The sequence below is a fragment of the Larimichthys crocea genome, chromosome IX (assembly GCF_000972845.2).
Source record: "Larimichthys crocea isolate SSNF chromosome IX, L_crocea_2.0, whole genome shotgun sequence".
Lineage (NCBI taxonomy): Eukaryota > Metazoa > Chordata > Actinopteri > Sciaenidae > Larimichthys > Larimichthys crocea.
The window spans coordinates 10,993,292-11,014,221 of NC_040019.1; the positions used below are offsets into that span (position 1 = coordinate 10,993,292).

The following is a 20,930-nucleotide window of genomic DNA, read 5'->3' on the forward strand; positions in this document are numbered from 1 at the left end:
CTAGCAATTAACATTAGCATGTTAGCATTAACATGTTAACATTAGCATGTTAGCATTAACATGTTAGCATTAGCATGTTACTGCTGATGCGCTAGCAATTAACATTAGCATGTTAGCATTAACATGTTAACATTAGCATGTATATATGTCTATGGCATACACAGCAGGGGTGACAGACACACACACACACACACACACAGTGATCGCGGAGGACAAACACGAGGAGGGAGACGAGACATTATTTATTACATTATTGCATTATTTTGGGTGATAAATTAATTAAATAGTACGTTTTATTTATATAGCACATCTTTACACCGCATGCACTGACCAAAGTGCTTTACAATGTCAAAAATCAAATAAAATATAACATTTTAAAATATAAAATAACAGCAATAATAATAAAATAATAATATTAATTCATTAATAAAACCAATTAATAAAATGTGAGGAGCCGTTTGGGAGCCGAAAGAGCCGGCTCCTTATAGTATGCAGAGCCAAAAGAACCGACTCTCCAAAAAGAGCCGAAATTCCCATCACTAGTAGCTGTGGGGAGAGAGAGCGAGAGAGACATGTGGAGCATGTGATGGTTGATTGTCATGGATATGAAAGGGAGAGGGAAGAGATGATGGCAGGGTTGCGGAGGACAGGAGCAGTGGAGAAAAGTGTCAAAAGTATAATAATAGAATGTGTGAAATGTAGAGAACAGCTGCGTACTCCGCCGTCCAGTGTTGCCAGATTGGGCGGTTTTCCGCCCAATTGGGCTACTTTTGTTTACGTCAAGCGGGAAAAAAATACATTGGGCGGCTGAACAAAAATTGGGCTGCTTTTGTCCATATTAGGCAGCTTTTTAAACAATGTGAAATTAATCAATAAATAAATAAATGACATGAGTTGTATTCAATGAGTGGCAGCTTGAATTTAAGGTGACGACGTGACGTCAGTTCAGCGACAGCAAAGTCACACAAGTAGTGGCGCTAAAAAACAAACAAAAAAAAGTATTCTCACATTGTATAATTTACAATGTGAGAATAGCTTTTGCTGTCTTTCAATGTTAACTTTATTGTTATTAACATTATTACAGCTACTTGAAATACTCAAAATACTCGGTCATTGTACTTAACAATTGAGTCCTGCTGTTGAATTTGAATAAAAATTCTGATTACTTTAGACATTCCAAAAGGGAAATCAATTTGTCTGTCAGCTCATTTGCTATAGAAGAAAATATATATATAAAAAAATTGCTGCAGTATTTGTAAGGTCTCTGACGCATTAGCAATTACCATTTTAACATTAGCATGTTAGCACTGATGCGCTAGCAATTAACATTAGCATGTTGCCATTAGCAATTAGCATTAGCATGTTAATATTAGCATGTTACCATTAATATGTTAGCGCTGATGCGCTAGCAGTTAGCATTAACATGTTACCATTAGTAATTAGCATGTTAGCATTACCGTGTTAGCAATTAGCATTAGCATGTTAGCATTAACAAGTGTGCTCTTTCAGGCACACTCAATGACAGTAATAATATGTGTAGTGGACGTCATGCAGGACCACAGCAGCAGCCACGATCCACGAGAACCTGCTGGACGATAGAGCACAGAAACTCCAGGGAAGGGAGGAAAATTATAATGGGATATCTTGTTTTAACTGGGTTAATTAAAAGCATTTTTAAAAAGGAAAAGGGAAGTAGTAAAGAAGTAAAGTCCAGAAGAGGGCAGTGTATGCAACAATAAGGATGCTGACTGCCGTAAAACATCAAAGAAGAACAAGAACAGGAACTCTCGCGAGATCTGTGCTCCCATCAACCGGCGGAGAACGTAACGGCAAAACACCGGCTGTCGCCTAGCAGCAGCTCGGTGTCTGCAACCTATATCAGCATATGGACCACAGTTAATAATAACAATATGTAACATCCAAAACAACACGACATTGTTGCTGTTACCCGAGAAGTCTCGATCATTTAGGACACAGAACAGAGATGCTGCCTGCCATGCTACACAGTTAGCCACACGCTAAGGTTAGCATCGACAGCGTGAACGGCGGTGTTTACTGTTTGTTTGTTGTTTGTTGTTTGTTGTTTGTCTTCACGGTGAGCTGACATGATGAAGTGTCACTATGAAATCCTGGGCGTAAAGCGAGAGGCGGGAGACGACGACCTGAAGAAAGCTTATCGTAAACTAGCGTTGAAATGGCATCCGGGTGAGTTGTCTCTGTCTTCTATACATGTGTCATTGTGAGCACACACGTGTTGTTGGTGTTTGTGAAGTGAATAATAGTCGTTGCTAAGAGTCATTCATTGTCTTACATTAAAACCTTATGCACTATTGTAACCTTAATGCAGTGAAAATACAGTGTTTGTCCTCTGTCCTCTGTCTGTCTTTGAAACTAACTTGTCTCATGTCTATTCCCCTACAAGAAAGTTGTGCTTTTTTATGTTTTGAACTTATTTGTGCCAGTATATGATGTCACTAAAAGCTGTCCTCTCCCTCTTTCCAGATAAAAACTTGGACAACGCCGAGGAGGCGGCGGAGCAGTTCAAGCTGATTCAGGCAGCCTACGATGTCCTGAGTGATCCGCAGGAGAGAGCTTGGTGCGTGCGCATTGATTAAAACCTGTGCGAAGAGTCGCATCTTTACAGGTTTTTATGCAGAAGCTGTGTTGGTGAAGTGTGTCTTAGGTTGATGCCACTGTTTTTCTTCTGTGTGGCAGGTATGACAATCACAGGGAGGCTCTGCTGAAAGGAGGACTGAGTGGAGATTACGAAGATGACAGCATCGACCTGCTGCAGTACTTCACGGTCACCTGCTATTCTGGTTTTGGAGATGACGAGAAGGTTCGTGTGTGTGTGTGTGAGGATTATGTTGCTCAAACCTTCAACCACTGGTCTTTTCTTCAGGTCTTTTCAGCCAAAGAAACTTCATTCAAACAAGTGTGGAGTTTTATTTTGTAGAGGATGAATCAATAATATTACCATATGATATTTGTTCAACTTAATCCAGTCTCCCGTTATGTCCTGAAGAGGACAGGGAAATGTTGCTTTCATATTAAGTCATAAACATACATCCACAGTTAGCACAGAGATGTATAACTAACTGATGAATTGGAATCTAATTGGTCCAGTGTGTAGGATCTAGTGGCACCGTGTGGTGAAGTTGCAGATTGCAACCAAATAAATACTCTTAGGTCTCACCTTCTCCTCCCAAACATGTAGAAAAGAAATGTGGCTTCCAAATTCACATTAAAAGCACGCGTCCATATCTAGATCAGTATTTGGTTTGTCTGTTCTGGGCTACTGTACTGAGGGCCGGCTCTTTCTGTAAATGTAAAGGGCTAATTTTAGGATTCTTACACTCAGGTTATATACACTAATAGAAAAATGCCAGAATACTCCTAGAACACTGGGCCTGTAAATTTAAAACATCTGCCCCACAACTTGGATGTCTCCTCATTTTAGAGTAACCAAGGAGTGGTGGTGGCTTCATCCCTCGAGATTGTGGGGACAAACATTCTTTGTGCATCTCAAAACATTCATCTTTCTCTTTTTTTTTTGTCATCCACTCTCTCTCCCTAGGGCTTTTACACAGTCTACAGGAATCTCTTTGAGTCCATTGTTAAGGAGGAGATGGAGCACAGCAAGGTGGACGATGAGGAAGAGGAGGAGCAGTTTCCTCCCTTTGGAGACTCACAGAGCGACTATGATACTGTAAGTCAGCCCCACGTTCCTCAAGATCAGGGGTCGGGAACCTTTTTGGCTGAGAGAGCCGTGAAAGCCACATATTTTAAAATGTATTTCCGTGAGAGCCATATAATATTTTTTAACAGTGAATACAAGTAAATGCGTGCATTTTTAAGTAAGACCAACAATTTTAGAGTATAATAAGTCTATGAATTTATTCTTTTTAATAACATTGTTATAGCCATGCTAAGCAATAATAAATAAAATACTTCTTGACATTAATGCGACTTCTGGTGCTGCATTGTCCCGATCGTGCACCGATCACCATAGCAACCGCTGTGTTTCTGATGCATGCGCACTCACGTACTGCTGAGTGAAATCTCCGCTCGTCAGCTCATAAGCAGTTTCTTTTCCGTGCTGTTCTGTATCGTTAAAATGAAACAAAATAACACAAAACACAACTGCTTAGGGTTGCCGACCCCTGCTCAAGATTGTTGATGTAGAAGTTCTTTATGCAATTCATGATTTAAATAGAAAGCAAACCTTTTTTTTTTTCCTATGACACCTTAACTGAAACAAAACTAAAATATGAATACTGAACCAATAAAGATCTTTAGCAGGCTGGTGTACTTAGTCTCTGTTTCCATATTACAGGTAGTGCATCTATTTTACGGCTACTGGCAGAGCTTCTGCACTCGTAAAAACTTTGCCTGGAAGGAGGAGTATGACACGAGGCAGGCCTCCAACCGCTGGGAGAAGAGAGCCATGGAGAAGGAGAACAAGAAGACCCGAGAGAAAGCTCGAAAGGAGCGCAACGAGCTTGTGCGACAACTCGTGGCTTTCGTCCGCAAGCGTGACCGCCGTGTGCAGGCCCACAGGAAGCTGGTGGAGGAGCAGAACGCTGAGAAGGTCAAGAAGGTGGAGGAGATGAGGCGGAAGCAGAAGCTCAGCCAGGCCAAGTAAGAAGTGGATGAATAACTGGATAATGTGACATTTATTTTTCACTAATATTTACTCATACTTATTCTACTATACTGTGTGTCCATCCAAGGCTGGCAGAGGAGTACAAGGAGCAGAGCTGGGCAGCCATGTCGGAGCTTGAGAAGGAGCTGCAGCAGATAGAGGCTCAGTACGGAGAGGAGTTTGGAGACGCATCAGAGAGTGAAGAAGAAGAGATCAGCGAAGAGGGAGGAGGTCAGTGAGACGCTGTATATAAATTTATGCTTTCTGCATTAAGGGTATTGTCATATTCACAACTGCTACAACTGAAAAATGTAACTACAGAGATTCGAAAGAACTGCGCTTGCTATTACCAGTGAATGAAACAACAATGACTGCAAATAATTAAACAAGATTTCTCACTGTAACTACACTGGTCCAATGAAATGATGGCCACGAATCATACAAATGTCTTGACATTTGATTCTCTCTCTCTAATAATAACAATAGTGATACATTGTTTGTATTAAAACACATAACCCTCTACATCATACACAATATAATCAGCTGAAATATAACTACCATGCGCGCCTCTTGGACCACATGCAGAATAAACGTTACAATACGGCTGCAGGTCTTCTCTCTCTGTCTGTCTGCTCACAGCGTCACAGTTATGCACTCAACTAAACTCTGATCATGTGACCAGTCACGCTCCGTATTAAACAATATAACCTTACAAAAAAGGCTCCAAATATTTAATGTAACATTTTAAAGTAGTGCACTTTAATGTTTAACATTACTCTTTGAACAAACCTATTTATTACAAATGATCACATCAGCAGTTACACTCAGCAGCCTGTTCATGATGCATCCATCCATCAGTGGGGGGAATCAAAGACTGAACTGTTAGACCAAACCTATGTCAGGATTCTTGTTAAAGCTTTGCGTTATTTGTTAACAGACCAATGTCAGAACCAACTGTTTGCCCTCTGAATTAAGACATTGTAAATGTATCTATACGAGCGCATTTATTCATAGTAAACTAAAGTTAATATGTAAGGTTACTTTAATCTTTAAATAATTAATCATAAAAGTAATACTTACATTTATTTATTTATCAGGCAAACCAATGTCAGAAGTGTTTTTTCTATCCTTAGGTTACACGAGGTCACGTGTGGGCCTTGAGGTCCTCGGCAGCATTAGTTGTTTGGCTTTGACTGAGAACAGCAGGTGCCGGTCTATCTCAACACTGTGGTGGCCAGGGTCGAAGGAGCTGAATGTTGCCTTCTCAGACATAATAGATAGCTGGCCTTTGACGTTTCTTTAACGTAAACAGACAACAGTGTCTCCAGCCTAGAATGTGGTGACGGTAACACTAACATGGGTCAATACATTCTCTTTGACTAATTCTGGGCGTATAGTATTTGTGGTGTTATCTTGGGGTTTAAAGTCTGACCACCAGCATGAGTTGGGCAGAATGTGAGACCGACTCAGGCACTTCTGATGTACTATGAGAGTGTCTCTAATTCTCCTTGGCCAAGTGTCAATAAATAATACAGCATAAGACATCAGAGGCTCCTGAACACTTTCTTCCCTCCTGACCTCACCAGTGACCTTTGACTTCAGCAATTTCTCCACAACAAGAAGTTTCCACAGATTTTAATTGATAAGTGTTGCTTAAGTAGAAGTTGATCGGCATTGAATTGTTGTAATATATTTTATTTATATATATATATATATATATATAGTGTGTGTGTGTAATTTTTTTGTTCAATTCATAAATATTTCTTCATAGATGCAGACCATCCTGATGGAGAGGAACTGACAATTGACTATTATGATGATCTGTACTGCCCAGCCTGCGATAAATCCTTCAAATCAGATAAAGCGTGAGTAACCTCCCACACGTTGCACCTACCTGCTGTCTCCTGGTCCAACATGCCAACTCACCTCGCTAAGCTATGAGTCATTTTTGCAAAATGTGTTCGACGGTGTCGAGATGCAGTGATCATGACCTCGGATGGATTTGCACAAGCCTCATTGAATTCAGAGAAGAAAAGGGAAAGCAGCATAAAACGGATGTGTACCGTGGAACATCTGTCAAACACAAGCTGTTCACATAAAATCACAGCTCTGAGTATATGGACATATAAGTATAAATACATACATATAAAGCATTGAAAAGGGTTCGTCATTTGGTTGTGACTCATCAGATCAGTTGGAAGTCCTAAAGCTTTTGTTTGTGTGGAGTTCTTGTCTTGTTTTTGATAATCCATTATACTGTGGGTTTAATCCCTTTTACTTCAGGCATTCTGTGGAGATGTGGACATGAGATGTCAATATTTCTTTTCGGTGATAATGTTAAAACTTGTTGGTGATAATCTGTAAAGGTCACGGCTGTGTCAACTGGTACTTTGTTTCTGTTTTTTTTGTCTCCGCAGTATGAAAAACCATGAAAAATCCAAAAAGCACCGAGAGATGGTAGCGTTACTGCGGCAACAGCTAGAAGAAGAAGAGGATTCACTTGGTTTGAACCAAGACGGAGAAGAGAGAAGAGGCCAAGAGATGGAGCACGAAGAGGAGGAGGAGGAGGAAGAGGAGGAGGAAGACAAACCGAGGCAAAAGTATGTCAGAGTGGTTGAGGAGGCATCACAGTTACATATCACCTCTTAGTTATTAGAATTATTATTATAGACTTTTCTCTTTCCACGTACACAGGCTGTCCAAAAAGCAGAAGCGAAAAAAGAAGCAGCAGAAAGTAGTACAGGTGAGTAATTCTCTCAGCAAGTGTGCATGCATTATAGTGTGCTCTTAATGCATCTGGATTGAACCTTTCATAAAAAGCCTGTTCTCCCGCAGAGTGCTCCAGAGGAGGTCGCGGAAGAGGAGAAACCAACGCTGACCACCTGTGAGGAAAGTGCCCCCGAGAAGTCAGCGGACACTACAGAGCCGGAGAAGCAGGGCGATCTCCCTGCGACAGAAGTCAAGAGGTCAGCCCAGTTTTCTTTTTCTTTTCCAGATATGTGAAGATTTAGTGTCTGGTTCTCTGGATTTGTTTCAAAGCGAGCGTTTTGGTGTTTTTAAAGTCTGTGTAAAGGCAATTCCATGTTTTCTTTCGAAACACATTAAACATGTTGGAAAATTAGTTGTTGAAAACATGTGAAACTTTGAACGATATGTTACTGAAATATGGAGTTAGAGGTTCAAACTGTTTTCCACCAGTTTTCAGTCCAGGCCTGTCCCTCCGCACAACGGTATAAAAGCCTCAAGTTTATTTCATAAACTTTCATAAAATTTTAACTTTACACAGACTTTAATGATGCCACAAATGAATCCTTAAGGATTAAGCAGTAATAATAATCCTTCTGTAGTTGGCTACAGTAGTTCAGAATATCAAAAGCGGCATTCATTCATTATTTTGGCCACTTGGGGGCAACATGAGAAGCTAGAAACATAACTGTCACATTATCAGCATGAAAAGTTGTTATGGCAAATTTAATTGGCAAACGGTTTCCTTTTATGCATCCAGCAAACACTGAGCAACATTAGCACTTACAGGTTATGTGCTTGTGGCAGCCTGATTACCAGTAATTATTTCTTTAGCACTGAGTAAAAACTCCTCGGACAAATATGAAGCTGCCTAACTTGGTAGGATCTGTAGATATAAAAGGCTCATTCTACGGTCACAAAAACATAACAATTCTTATTAAAAACATATGTATACACACCATATACATTTTCTGACGTACATATTCTGTACAGCCTCATATTTCTTCCACACTGGACCTTTTTAAATACTTACATTGCATGGTGGGTGGAGGACCGTTCTCATGAGAACATCCCAGCTTTACAAGATGCTGTGCAGTGTTGGAAGGAGGGGCCACAAATTCTAGATATAGAACATCCCGTCACAGACGTGGCTGACTCAACATGTTAGCTGCTCCTCACTGGCACAGCACCAGTGCTACAGGGTAAACAGTCAGAACTTGGTCTTACATTGTCTGCTGTAGATGCATATCCAGCAATAAATCAAACAAGAGGACACCAACACCCGCTCCACCACCTGAACTCTTATTGATGTGCATTATTAATGCGCAGTCCATCTCAATATCCCTAAAACCATTGCAAGAAACATTGAGAACAAATCTGATCTGACAATATTCTGACTGGGGACTGTAACCAAGCATTTAAAGATGTCAGAGACAGAATCTAACTATGGGTGACACATCATACTCATCATACTCAGTGAATCACTTCACATTCTGCATGGGAAAAGTGAAAAAAAAAAGACTTCTGCCTGCTGTTTGAGCATGACTGGCAGTCACAACATGGATTCATTTCAAGCCTCATTCACACTTTGTGGAGAGGAAACAAATCTTTTAGCAGACTCCTTGACCTGTATACACGGCGGACGTCTGCATAGCTCGCCCATGGGATAAAGTTTATTGACAGTTAAAACATTTTTAAATATTGTCGTAAACCGGATGGGATTCATTCAGAACGCCACTGGATCCAGACTACTTGGTGTCAACCTACGTCACGCTCTTCCGATGCCGTATCCAAACAAGAAATTGTGGATAAGTACGAAGGACACATGCAAAGATAGCGTGTATCTATCTGATTGGCCACCAAAGGCTAACACTGGTTTGGAATTATCTGCACTTCTTTTACACATAATAAGGAACATACTCTTGACATTGTGCTGGTTCATATTTGACACCTAATTTCATAAACTATATACATGATATTTTTAATCATTCAGATTTGGCTGGGTGGTTAATAACACTTTCCTTTTTTTGGTCTGACAAACTCGGTACACGTATTTATTGTTACTTTACACAGTTAACACTTTTTTAAAGATATTTTTTGGCCTTTTTGAGAGATGGGGAATGACATGCAGCAAGGGGCCGCAGGTTGGGTTCGAACCCTGGGCTGCTGCGGCAAGGACTGAGCCTTTATACATGGGTTGGATGCTCTACCAACTGAGCTAAACGACACCCCCCTCATTGTGTTTTTTGTAATATTCAAAACAGGACCTTAAGAAAAACAGAACTTCATTTCATTTCAACATTCTTTGTCACGTTGTCCTTCAACTTGACAAATGAAAAATCCTTGAGTCATTCAGGGACACTTATAGAGGACTCTACTGTTGAGAAATGACGGATGCACCACGGTTAATTCTTAAAATTAAGTTATTTGTAATGATTTATTTATCTGTCATCTAAATGTCGTTTCAGTAGCTCTGGGAAGCCAAAGGGAAAGAAGGGAGCAGGAAAAGACAAACCGAAGAATATCAAGTCAAACACAGGAGGAGAACAGTTTCCCGAGGTTTGTCCAGCTTAAGGGCATTTTATGTGATTTGTGATTTACCATTATCCATTTAATTATGTTTATTATTACAAATCTGTAATAACTACACCTGTTTTCACATTTGTCAAGGACGCTATTTTAAGTAAATGATCCCTATTTATATCATTAAATCACTTTTCCCCTTTTTTTTTTTTTTTACATCCAGAAGGAATTAAACCTCTGCTGCGTGACCTGTAACAACGAGTTCCCCACGAGAAACAAGTTGTTCGACCATCTGAAGAGCAGCGGCCACGCCTCCGCTCTCTCCTCAAACAACGCCGCACACGGCGTGAGCAAGAGCAAAAAAGACAAGCGGAAGAACAGATAACACATCTTTCATCTGCGCTAATGAACGTGAAAGCGTTGCAGCCACTACAAAGGAAACGGCACTCTGAGGAATATCTCTGGAGGAAGATCTGGATGAAGAAGATGGACTTTAATGTATTGGATTGGTGGAGAGTGGATAGTTTTTTCTTTTTCTTTTTAAATTACACAATCATATTCGACGAGACAGATGTTTATGTGAGAGACTCCTTCTATCAAAGTGTTGGAGATTGGAATGATTGAAACATTTTCTGTAGCACTCTCAGTAACTTCTCTGTATTGATAAACCAGTGGAGAAAACCTCTGCACAGGAAGTGCAGAGCGACCATCTTCATCCCAATTATCGTCTCCACGTTTCTTTTAGAATCCTCTCTCCTGGTTTGTCACGGAGATCTCATTGGTGGTATTACTGCTTAATGAAAATAAAAGTGATACTGCATGTTGCCATTTATACAACAACTCTTGAATGACTTGCTTTAACGCTTAACAATAAACACTGTGTTGGACGTGTCTGTACAAAACATCCACCTTTGTATTTAAATAATTTACTCTTTTATTGGTAAGACATGAACACAAAATTGCATATTTGAGCAAATACAGAAAGGGCAAATAGTTATTTTTTATCAAACATGAAATAATTGGTACATTCAGATGTGTGGTCAGGCACTGTATCACGTAGAGACTATATATAGTGTTCGGCTGCAGGCAGACTGCAAACAATCATAAATGTTCATTATTGGATCTAAACAAAGTAAAATGAATTGCAAAACAGTTATGAAGATACATAAGATATTTTTCCCCTCACATTAGCGATGTGTGCTCAGTGTATTGAATAATTATGAATCCGCACTTTAAAAGAAAGAACTGGTGGCTTCATAATAATAACATGGAGATCGTAGTTATGTGTCAAAATTCACTTTTACAAGCAAAAAGGTTAATATAACATTTTTTATAAAGATTTACATTTAAAATTCAGTCCACTGCTGATTGAGTTTCCAGGTTTGGTCTTTTAGGATCTGGTTACACGTCTGACCCGTTCATTTTCTGTCCAAGTAGTTGTGGACTGCCTTGTTGAAAACTGCCAGGAAGAAATCTACGTCCTCATTTGTGATGCACATGGGGGGTTGGATGCGGAAGGTCTGAAGTGGTGAGAAAGCAGAAGATGAGATGGGAGGTCATGGAGTGCTAGAGATTGGTTTATTCTGTGTCACACACTGAAAGCACTGGAAGCAGAGCAGGCACATATCTACTGTACAGGCTGTTAAAGTAGTGTTAATGTTCAACTGAAATCATTTCTACTAGAAGAACGTGGCTTCAAAGGCAAGGCCAAATGATGACGTTTAGAAAATTCAATTTTTATAGAGGCGGTGATCTATTCACTGTTGCTTTGTGAATAAATCGGTTATACAATGATTTTATATTATTCTTTTTCATATAAAGCCACATTGTGTAGGCGAAATGACCAGAGGTTACAGTAGCTGGACCAAACGATCACAAACAATTATGGTAAATTGTTCTAAGACTAATGTCTTAGTCTGGATCATTTTACAAAGTCAACGTTGAAGAGAACATGAGTACTAGTCGATGGTTGTAATAAAACCGGCCAGCTAAATACCAGGGCTGCTCTGGTGAAAATCTTGGTATTTCAAGAATAAAGTTCCAGTTTCCAGTTCATTACACTGTCAAGGTCTTCTTCACAAGATTTCTGAAAGGAGACGATTCGCTTTAAAGAAATAAGTAGAAGCAAGTGAGGAAGACACATGGTAGCTAAGTCTAAACGAGCCCACACAAATGCTTTGTAGGACATGTTTTCAAATGGTTTGCTTCAGTTTTACCAGAGAAAAGACTCAAATGAGGATGAAGAAAGATTAAAATAAATGGTTTGGCAAGTGTTTGTTAACAGGACCTTGGAGAAACAGGATTTCAAAAAGCCTGTCATGACCACTTGACAATGAAAAATTCATTAATTGAGTTTATGTGCTCTGCATCCTTCATTTCACATTTATACTGAGAGACTCAAACTATTACAACTTTTTTCTTGCACAATTACAATTTTACTCACAAAATATTTTTATTTCTGGTCTGATTTCTTTTTTGTAATATTAGTTTTAATCTGAAGTCAATTCAGGTCAAGCTAATTGTATTTACAAAACCCCAAATCACAAATTTATGTTTTATAATATGTACAGCACAGGGCCCTCTATACTCAGAGCATTTGTTTGGATTTTATTTTTTTAAATCCTGTTCCTTTTTTCGCTCTGAGCTTTCATAAAACTTTGTTATAGTACATATGTCACATGCGTTGTGACCCTGCGAAATAAACTGATAGAGTAACATGTTTGAGTGCTGTTACCTGTCCGTAGACTCCTCCTTTCCCTATCAGGACCCCCATGTCCTTTATGTCCTCAAAGATCTCACTCATTGCCTCAGGAGACAGTGGCTCTCTGCTGGCCTGTGGATGACAATTAAGGTAAGTTTAAGGTGTTAATTTAGGTAAATTAAATGCATGTGGTTGGAAGTGTTATATAAACTAAAGTATATTCAGGTTGAGCACGACCCATCTAATGACTTACCCTGACAGACTACTGTATCAAATTCAAGGTTAATAACAGCGGCATTCAAACAACGCAAAAAAGTATGTCTTAAGGGTCAATCAGTACTCATTTCAAGTGTAAAATAATAGCCGATGTCACATAGGAAATGGATTTGTTATATGCAACATTTCTATAAGTTCATTAGGAATACTAATACTAATGTAATGAATACTTCACCTTATTTAAAAAACTACAGGGGCTGCACAATATAACATAAATGCCTTAATGAACCTAAAAGTAATACTAAGTGAATAAAGCTAACGTTCTGCTTTCTGATCATTTTTTTAATTCAACTTTTGCCAGTTTGTACCAACCGATAATGTAATGAGGTCCAATAATGTAATACCTGACAATAACGTAATCATTTGGGCCATTTTAAACGTAATAATGCCAATAATGTAATAAAGTTTTTGAGCATTCAAAAAATCGTTATCGAATATTGTAATAATACATAAATAGGATTGCATTTCTTGGAAATAAAAGATCATTTTGCAGTTTTTGTGCAAGTTGCTCATCAGGAATAGACGTAGTGGATGGCATAGTCGTCATATTCATATTCAAGTACTATGCAGCACTCTCTCTCCTTAATTATGCTTGTAAGAGCCAATTTGAGAATTATTTGTTGTACAAAATCTTTATTTAGAATATTTGTTTATTTGCTGAGATATGTAAATTCATAATTTCATGTTATTTAATTAATTAAGTGTACATGGTAGTTAAAACAAGAACAATGGTCATGTGAACTACATGTGTTTGCTCAGTGTTAGATGAAAAAGTCTAATCAGTCTAGTTATTACTAAATTATTACATTATTAGCTTTATTACATTCAAAATGGCCCAAATTATTACGTTATTGGCAGGTATTACATTATTGTACATTATTAAATTATTGGTTGCTACACAGTCAGCCGTACTGTACATACTGCAGTTGAGATTGTTTTCCTCACAGTTACAGATTGTAACTTCTGGCTAAAGGTTAACTGGGGTGCTGTTGAACTATGCCCTTTGAGGGGATGAGCACAGCACAGGCAGACGTGAGGTGAACGATGTCACTTCTGTTACCAACTCAGTACCTTGTCTTTGACCATTTCCACGCCGATCTGCAGGCCTTTTCCACGGACATCACCGATAATCTCATACTTGTCTCTGAGTTTTGCCATTTCTGTCAACAGATAGGTGCCCACATTATGACTGTTCTGCTGTAAGCCGTCTTCTTTGATAGTCTGTTGAGCAAGAATCCATAAATTAATCCAACTGAAATGACAATCCATTATTTTTGCAATGAGAAACAATGTTAATTCTTAAATATCATAATCAGTGTTTTTTATTTATTTATTGACAAAAGACAACAAATCATGAGAAAAGACTGTTTTATTAATAATGGCAATGAGAGTAAGGACCAGTAATAAGTAAGTGATATTTGTATGTTTTTATGCTGTTTAATGTTCTACAGCTGACCAGCTAATTGGCTTACTGGCCTGCAAACTGACCTGCGTGTTGTGCACAACGAACAGGACTGATATAGAAAAACGCAACTATTATTCCTTACGTCAAGCACAGATGAAGCAACAGCACAAGCTATAGGACTTCCTCCAAAGGTGTTGAAGTGGTAGGCTTTACCAAAAGAAGCGGCAATTTCTGGAAAAACACATAAATCAACAAGCTCACGTCTTCTCTGAAATGATAAATAATTCACAAGTGTTCTCCTGAACCCTTATAGAAATGCCACACAGTAGAATTTCACAGGGAGAAGAAAAAAAATCAAAAGGGTCTTTGAGTGAAAGGACTGTTATTTAAAGGTTGAAAACTAGGAGAGAGCTATGGTAAGTAGCCACATGAACAAATAACACATCCAGTGACACATCCAACCACAGAAATAGACTCATTTCAAACTTGTAACATTACTGCAGTCAACAAATTAATGAATGTCTGTCGATGCTTATCTTGTTGCAAAGATTTTTTTTTCTTGGTTTCTGTATCCTGATTTAATTCAGCTGTATTTGATCATGTACAAAACGACAAATCAACATGATGAACCTGATATAAGATAAGTGCCAATGTACTGTAGAGTCAATGGAAGTGATCGACCCTGTGATTACTCCGTTGCAAGTACAAACAAATGTAGCACATAATAACGCCTGCACTAGTAATTGAGCTATGAGTGTGTATTATTACAGAAAGAAAATGTTTTTCCCGTACATTTGTGCAGATCATCTTTTTTTATTGCCTGTCTCGACTCTCATCAATTTCAATTTGATGTTTTAATGTGATTTCTAAAATGGTTCACAGTATTATCTCACCTGGTGTTGTCACCACGGCTCCTACTGGGAATCCATTACCAATTCCCTTTGCCATTGTAACCATATCAGGAATAACATCATAACCTTGGAAACCCCAGAAGTGGGTTCCTGTTCGCCCAAATCCAGTCTGGACCTGTTGGGTCATGATAAATGATGCAAGCATATTAGTGCTAAAAGGTGAACGCGGATCATTCAAACCATCCAGAACATCAATGGTACCCATCTACCAAGAATCTAATAAAATATATTTTACCATTTATTTTCTGTTCTAATTTAAATATTTGAATATTAGTTTTTACATTGTCAGTCTTAATAGCATGGAGGGGGCTGCAAGTACATTTCCTTATGCAATCCTGTATTGTAAAATGCCCATAAAACCATGAATCTTGAATTTTGAACCTACTCTGAACTTTCTCTCCTAAAACTAGATGGCCTCTGCCAAGTAGCTTGATATCGCGAACTTCTGTCACGTCCTCACGTTCATTTAGAGCTTTACGAGAGAATAATAATACAATCAGGCAATATAGCCTGACCTTAGCCTCGGTAGACTGTGTATCTGACCTCATCAGCAATGCAGATCCCTCCTCTCTCTCTCACAAGTTTGTAAGCGTCTTTGAAGAAGTTTTTAGGGTACTGCACAGCTCCTCCCATTCCCTGTACAAAAAGAACATTCATATCTCACTGTTCTGTCCCGACCTTAAATAACACTCACAAACAACAAACAGTACAGTAAGTGGACAGTAAATTAACAAAGTTCAGACGTTTTGATTTTTTGTTCAAATTACGCAGAATATAGTACCTGAATTGGCTCTCCAAAGAAAGCAGCGATTTGACTTGGAAGACTTGTAGAGAATGCCTCTTTGAGCTGTCCGATGTATTTCTCATTTGCCATGCAATGACCTGTGGGAGCAAAGAAAATACTTGGTTAGAGTAACAATGCATGTATAAATGCAGTATTTCTACTACGACAATATCTTTAATAGTAGTAGAGTAATTGTCCGATAAACTGTCAAACTGACAAATTGAACGTCTTTCCAATAATATAGACAAATGTCATATATGTATTTCATGTCTAAATGAATGGCAAGTTAAATCTAAACTTAAATATTTTGCAGTATCACATTTATCTTCTCTTATAGCACATACAGTAGTTATAAAAAAAAACAATTTCACTCCACTGAATGAAGATGAAGTTTTTGTGATTTCAAAGATTGTAAATATTTTTAATAAAGATAATGTTGTGATTATTACTTTACATGAATGTTGCCCTTATGGCCCTGCACTGCAACAGTCTACTTCATTCTGCCTTTTTTATTTAAAATACTGTACTGATATTATATCATACTATAACAGTTGTGTTCATTAGTCATGCAGATATGCATGATAACATACTGACCATTTCCCGGTGGACTCTAGTTGAGACACAGGCATACAGCTAATATTCCTGAAACTTACATGTATAATGTCAAAAGAGGAAAAACAATCAAAAGAAGGAGACTTTATATAAGCGTGATTGAAACTTACCCTCATTACCTTCAGAGAAAAGTTTGAAAAAGGGAACAGATTTTGTCAAAGTGCAGCTCTACAAACTCAGTGGTCATTTATGAGAGCTGAAAGAGTTTGTGTACCTTGGGCACAGCTACATTCTCTGATGGTTTGCACAGGAGAGTCTCTGCAGTGGCTTCCTCCCCACACACCTCTGAACACATCAGGAGACATGATCTGTTTGTTGGGCAGAAACCTAGTCAGCAAGCAGCAATCACTCAGAAGTAATGCAGCACAAAGAAATCACACATTCAACACAACACATCCTTCCCTGTCTTCTGTTAAACTGGAGGAGTACATAGATTTTTGTCAGCTCCTTGAAAGGTTGAAAGATGCTGCTCTGGTGACCTTTGCCACCCGCTCTTAAATCTAAACTCTGTTTATTATATGGACAAACCACTCTTTCTTTTTTTTTTTAATATATACACACACACACACACACACACACACACACACACACACACACACACAACCACAACACATTATATATATATATATATATATATTATATATATTATATATATATTATATATATATATATATATAGGACCTTCGCCACCTGACTCTTAAATCTATAAACAAATATAATATATAATATATATATATTTTTTTTTTTTTGGGGGGGGGGGGGGGGGGGGGGGGGGGGGCTTTTTTAAACCACTCTTTAACAACAAATCTTTAAACTGAACTGACTCGATTGCTGAGCTCAACTGTAATGCACAGTATGTTACTTCCTTCAAAGCCAAAGACAATCATGATCTGTTAACTCATACTCAACAGGCTGATATTTGTCCTGAACTGAAAGTACGATAAGATAGACCTTTATTAATCGAGAAGGAAATAGCTCGAAAATGACAGTAACAGAAGAATAAAAACACATGCGCTCGATGTTGAGAAGGATGTGAACTGAAGACTGTCGAGAATTAATGACACTACATCATATATTAGTGAATACATACATGTGTGCAGCCTGAGCTAGTGGCAATGGGGTATTTATATGGAGAGTTGGAGGTGAGACCCATGGTCTGTTGGGTGCCACCGTGGTATGATCCTCTGGAAGAGAAAAATCAAACATTTTAGACCTTCAGACTACAGAGAGCGTTTATCAACAATCCAAGTTAGACAATGGGCTATTTTTCCATATTCTCTAGGTATGACTCATGGACATTGTCTGTTGCTTATTATGTGCTTCTCCTTGTCTTCTGTGCCTCATAAAAGGATCTATTGTTCTCTTAATAGCAATGTTAAGACAACATCTATTTCTTAACTGAATGGGGGTGGGGAAGATAAACTACCACAAAGTCAATAAAAAAAAAATCACTTAAAAACTAAAAATTGTAAACACTACCTGTGAATTTTAGTTTTTAGTCTTTTAGTTACTTACTCTTATATATTAGGTTAAAACCAAAAATATGAAGCACCCAAGGATGTTTATTGATAATAATAAGAAAGTGCACCTGAAAGTGAGGATGTCAAAGTTGCCAGTGTGAAGTCGAGCCATCAACATAGCCAGGTCATTGGCTTCTGAGCCGCTGTTGGTCAGATATATCACCTGGAGAGGGACACAAAGACCAGCAGACATTTTAATTACAGCCTACATATTTATCCAGGCTCCTGTCCTCATCTGATCAGATCCACTGCAGTACCTTAAGAGGATCCGGTAAGAGAGAGGCTAGTTTCTCACAATACTCATGAAGATTTGGATGGACGTAAATGTTTGTGGTATGCCACAGTCTCTTCAGCTGCTTCGCTGCGGCTGCTGTCAGCTTTCTGTACACACAGATGTCGAGGTCAAAATTTTAAATTGTACATCAGAATAAAATAAACCAGCACTGTGCGACTTCACAAAAAGTAAACAAAGGATCTTACGGGTGGCAGTGGCCCACACTAACAGTAGCCACACCAGCAAAGAGATCCAGATATCGCCTCCCGTCTACATCCCACAACCACTGCATGTGTCCCTGGTGGATGAACACTGGTTTCTTATAGTAAGTAATCTTCATGGTCACAGGGTTGCAATTCTGCCTGCGGATCTTCATCATCTGTTCTTTGGACATACCCTGAAAGGACATAAATACATTGGAGAAAGGTTACAGTATTTTTAATACTCAGGACAACATCGTCTCAATAAAAGACAGGCCTGTGGGTCTCATTGGATCATCATAGAAATCATCTGAGATAAACCTGCATTATTTAAAGCAGCTTGAAGACCTTTTCTTTATTTATTTGTGCATTTCTACATTTTAGAGCCATCAGCAGTCCATGTGCATTATGCCAATCTCTGCAGTTAGTAGTAATTAGGTGCCACCTCCATTTGTGGTTAAAGTCATCCAAATATTCTAGTATGTGTATTGTACTATCGCTGATCATTTAAATTTCTCCATTTTAATCTTTGGTAATGTTATATGCAGCTCCCGCTTGTATGAGCATGTATGCATTACAGTCCAACAGTGCAAAGATCCTGGATGCAATGCATTCTTACCTTGTATTCCTCTGGTTTCAAATCGCATCTGGGCATCTCTGGGAGGTCTGCAGGTTGGTATTTGAAGGCTGATTGCTGACATACTGCACCTGTGAAATAATTCAGAAAGAAAGGTCAAATAGATGTTCAGATTTTGAAAAACTCAGTTGATCAAAGCCACTCTGACATTTCAAGTCTTCGGGTCTGACAGGTCTTTTAACTCTCTTCTTCAAATCAAATTCCTGTTTACCATTTAATTGGCATTGTGTTGTGGGGAGCAACACAGAGATTACTTATCTAAAGAAAACACTTCTTATGTAAAATGAATCATGGTTGTACCTTCTGTTGATTTGATGACATTCTGAATGATCTGGTCAATATTTGATCTGATTATAACCTTGTTGATTGTTTAACCTCATTAACACATTGTGCAACGCAAGGGAAACTATACTTCCTGTTGTTCCCGGTCTACTGATGGCTGGAAAGTGTCAGTTAGAACTGGTCTGAGTGGCAGACAGGTAGGTTTGTTTTTGTTTCTAAGATTGAGGAGAATTTAACCCCGTCTCATGTACAGTATGTAAATGGGCAGGCCAAAATCTATTAGAAACACGTCTCAATATAATGCAGTCCGATTTAACACCACTGCAAGCTACAAATTGTAAACTTAAGAGTTAAATTATATAATAATATAATTAAATAAATTAAAATTATAAGCTTTGGAAACGTAGAATGTGCACAAAATTATATTCTTGCAGTATTCGCTGTAATTTAATTTGATGGCGTAATTTTTATATTATTATTATTATTATTATTATTATTATTATTATTATTATTATTATATACACATTTGTTTTATATAGCACTTTTCATAAGATTTGGTTAGAACTGGTTAGATGCATTACAGAAAAAATAAAAAAAATAAAAATAAAACACCAAAGAATAAAATAAAGTAGAAAAATAATTCTATGTAGCCTAGGATAACACAATTAAACTAATGTTTTCCCCTGTGTTTTACACAGACAGCCAAAGTATTTTGCCCTATAATAACATTAGCTATTAATTAATTTTTGAGCCAACAAGCTGATAAAATTTACCAGAAAAACTACTCTACACTTACGATGACAAACATAAAAGCTGCATAATATACAGACTATACAGGCTGCATGTAAGATTGTGATCATCAAATTATGTTTTTTTTGTCTTCGTCTCCATGGTAACTCACCACTTCCCAGGTGAAATTTGGCAAAACCAGATGAACAGCAGGACTGTCCCGTGAGACCTGCACAGCGGCCACTTAGAGAGGAAACAACTTTATACATGTTGATCAGGTTCAGTACAGAGAGCAGTGAGCTATCCTTCTCTCTTCACCTCGGGCTTTTCTTTTTCTACAAAGTCACAAGGATGGGTGGACAGTGCCCAGCCAATGGTACCCTGATCACACCAATGCTACAACAACTACAATGATTTCTCTGCGACGTCACACAGATGAATATGTAACCAGTAGCACCTGGTCGCTATTTCCCCTACATGCTCACTGATTGGGAGTTGAGTTTTAGGAGAAGGAGATTTCAAGATAAGTTGGGTGGTACCGGTTCTATCCTGCTGGAGGACAGAGAAGACGCTGGCCTTAACCTGAGGTAAATGGGAGTGTGATTCAAGGTTCAAGATTCAAGGTTCAATGTTTTTGATTTGTCATTATACAGTGCAGGATTGCACAATAAAATGCACACAGAAAA

At 38.4% G+C, this 20,930-nt stretch overlaps 2 protein-coding genes across 5 annotated transcripts; one reads left to right on the plus strand and one right to left on the minus strand.

Annotated features, from left to right (window-relative positions):
• Positions 1-1,713: 1,713 nt before the first annotated feature.
• On the plus strand, positions 1,714-10,807 carry dnajc21 (DnaJ heat shock protein family (Hsp40) member C21). Of its 4 annotated transcripts, none has more exons than XM_019275550.2 (12): positions 1,714-2,205; positions 2,503-2,596; positions 2,716-2,839; positions 3,578-3,709; positions 4,337-4,641; positions 4,734-4,876; positions 6,417-6,510; positions 7,063-7,245; positions 7,340-7,388; positions 7,481-7,611; positions 9,859-9,949; positions 10,140-10,807. In XM_019275550.2, the coding sequence occupies exons 1-12, from the start codon at positions 2,106-2,108 to the stop codon at positions 10,296-10,298; spliced, it is 1,605 nt and encodes a 534-aa protein (XP_019131095.2). In that variant the 5' UTR covers positions 1,714-2,105; the 3' UTR covers positions 10,299-10,807. The 4 variants fall into 4 exon arrangements, with proteins under 4 accessions (XP_019131095.2, XP_027137960.1, XP_019131093.2 ...); XM_027282159.1 differs by having other exon boundaries at positions 1,715-2,205; positions 9,862-9,949; XM_019275548.2 differs by having other exon boundaries at positions 1,718-2,205; positions 10,137-10,807.
• A 120-nt stretch (positions 10,808-10,927) lies between these two features.
• Positions 10,928-20,688, minus strand: LOC104928508 (alanine--glyoxylate aminotransferase 2, mitochondrial). Its single transcript, XM_010742808.3, has 14 exons — positions 20,417-20,688; positions 19,216-19,304; positions 18,603-18,793; positions 18,380-18,503; positions 18,191-18,285; positions 17,693-17,786; positions 16,817-16,910; positions 15,988-16,088; positions 15,750-15,842; positions 15,189-15,321; positions 14,438-14,526; positions 13,962-14,111; positions 12,648-12,746; positions 10,928-11,433 (listed from the first exon to the last, which is right to left on the minus strand). The coding sequence occupies exons 1-14, from the start codon at positions 20,511-20,513 to the stop codon at positions 11,332-11,334; spliced, it is 1,551 nt and encodes a 516-aa protein (XP_010741110.3). The 5' UTR covers positions 20,514-20,688; the 3' UTR covers positions 10,928-11,331.
• Between the last annotated feature and the right edge of the window lie 242 nt (positions 20,689-20,930).

What these genes read in the sequence shown, in the direction of transcription:
- dnajc21 (XM_019275548.2), top strand. Translation starts at nt 2,106, where the DNA reads ATGATGAAGTGTCACTATGAAATCCTGGGCGTAAAGCGAGAGGCGGGA. An exon ending in CAGAAGCTCAGCCAGGCCAA is followed by an intron (nt 4,642 to 4,733) that starts GTAAGAAGTGGA and finishes TGTCCATCCAAG; the next exon opens with GCTGGCAGAGGAGTACAAGG. An exon ending in GATCAGCGAAGAGGGAGGAG is followed by an intron (nt 4,877 to 6,416) that starts GTCAGTGAGACG and finishes ATTTCTTCATAG; the next exon opens with ATGCAGACCATCCTGATGGA.
- LOC104928508 (XM_010742808.3), bottom strand. Translation starts at nt 20,513, where the DNA reads ATGTATAAAGTTGTTTCCTCTCTAAGTGGCCGCTGTGCAGGTCTCACG. An exon ending in AGAATGTAGCTGTGCCCAAG is followed by an intron (nt 16,089 to 16,816) that starts GTACACAAACTC and finishes TTGCTCCCACAG; the next exon opens with GTCATTGCATGGCAAATGAG. An exon ending in TTGCTTCATCTGTGCTTGAC is followed by an intron (nt 14,112 to 14,437) that starts GTAAGGAATAAT and finishes CTTGCTCAACAG; the next exon opens with ACTATCAAAGAAGACGGCTT.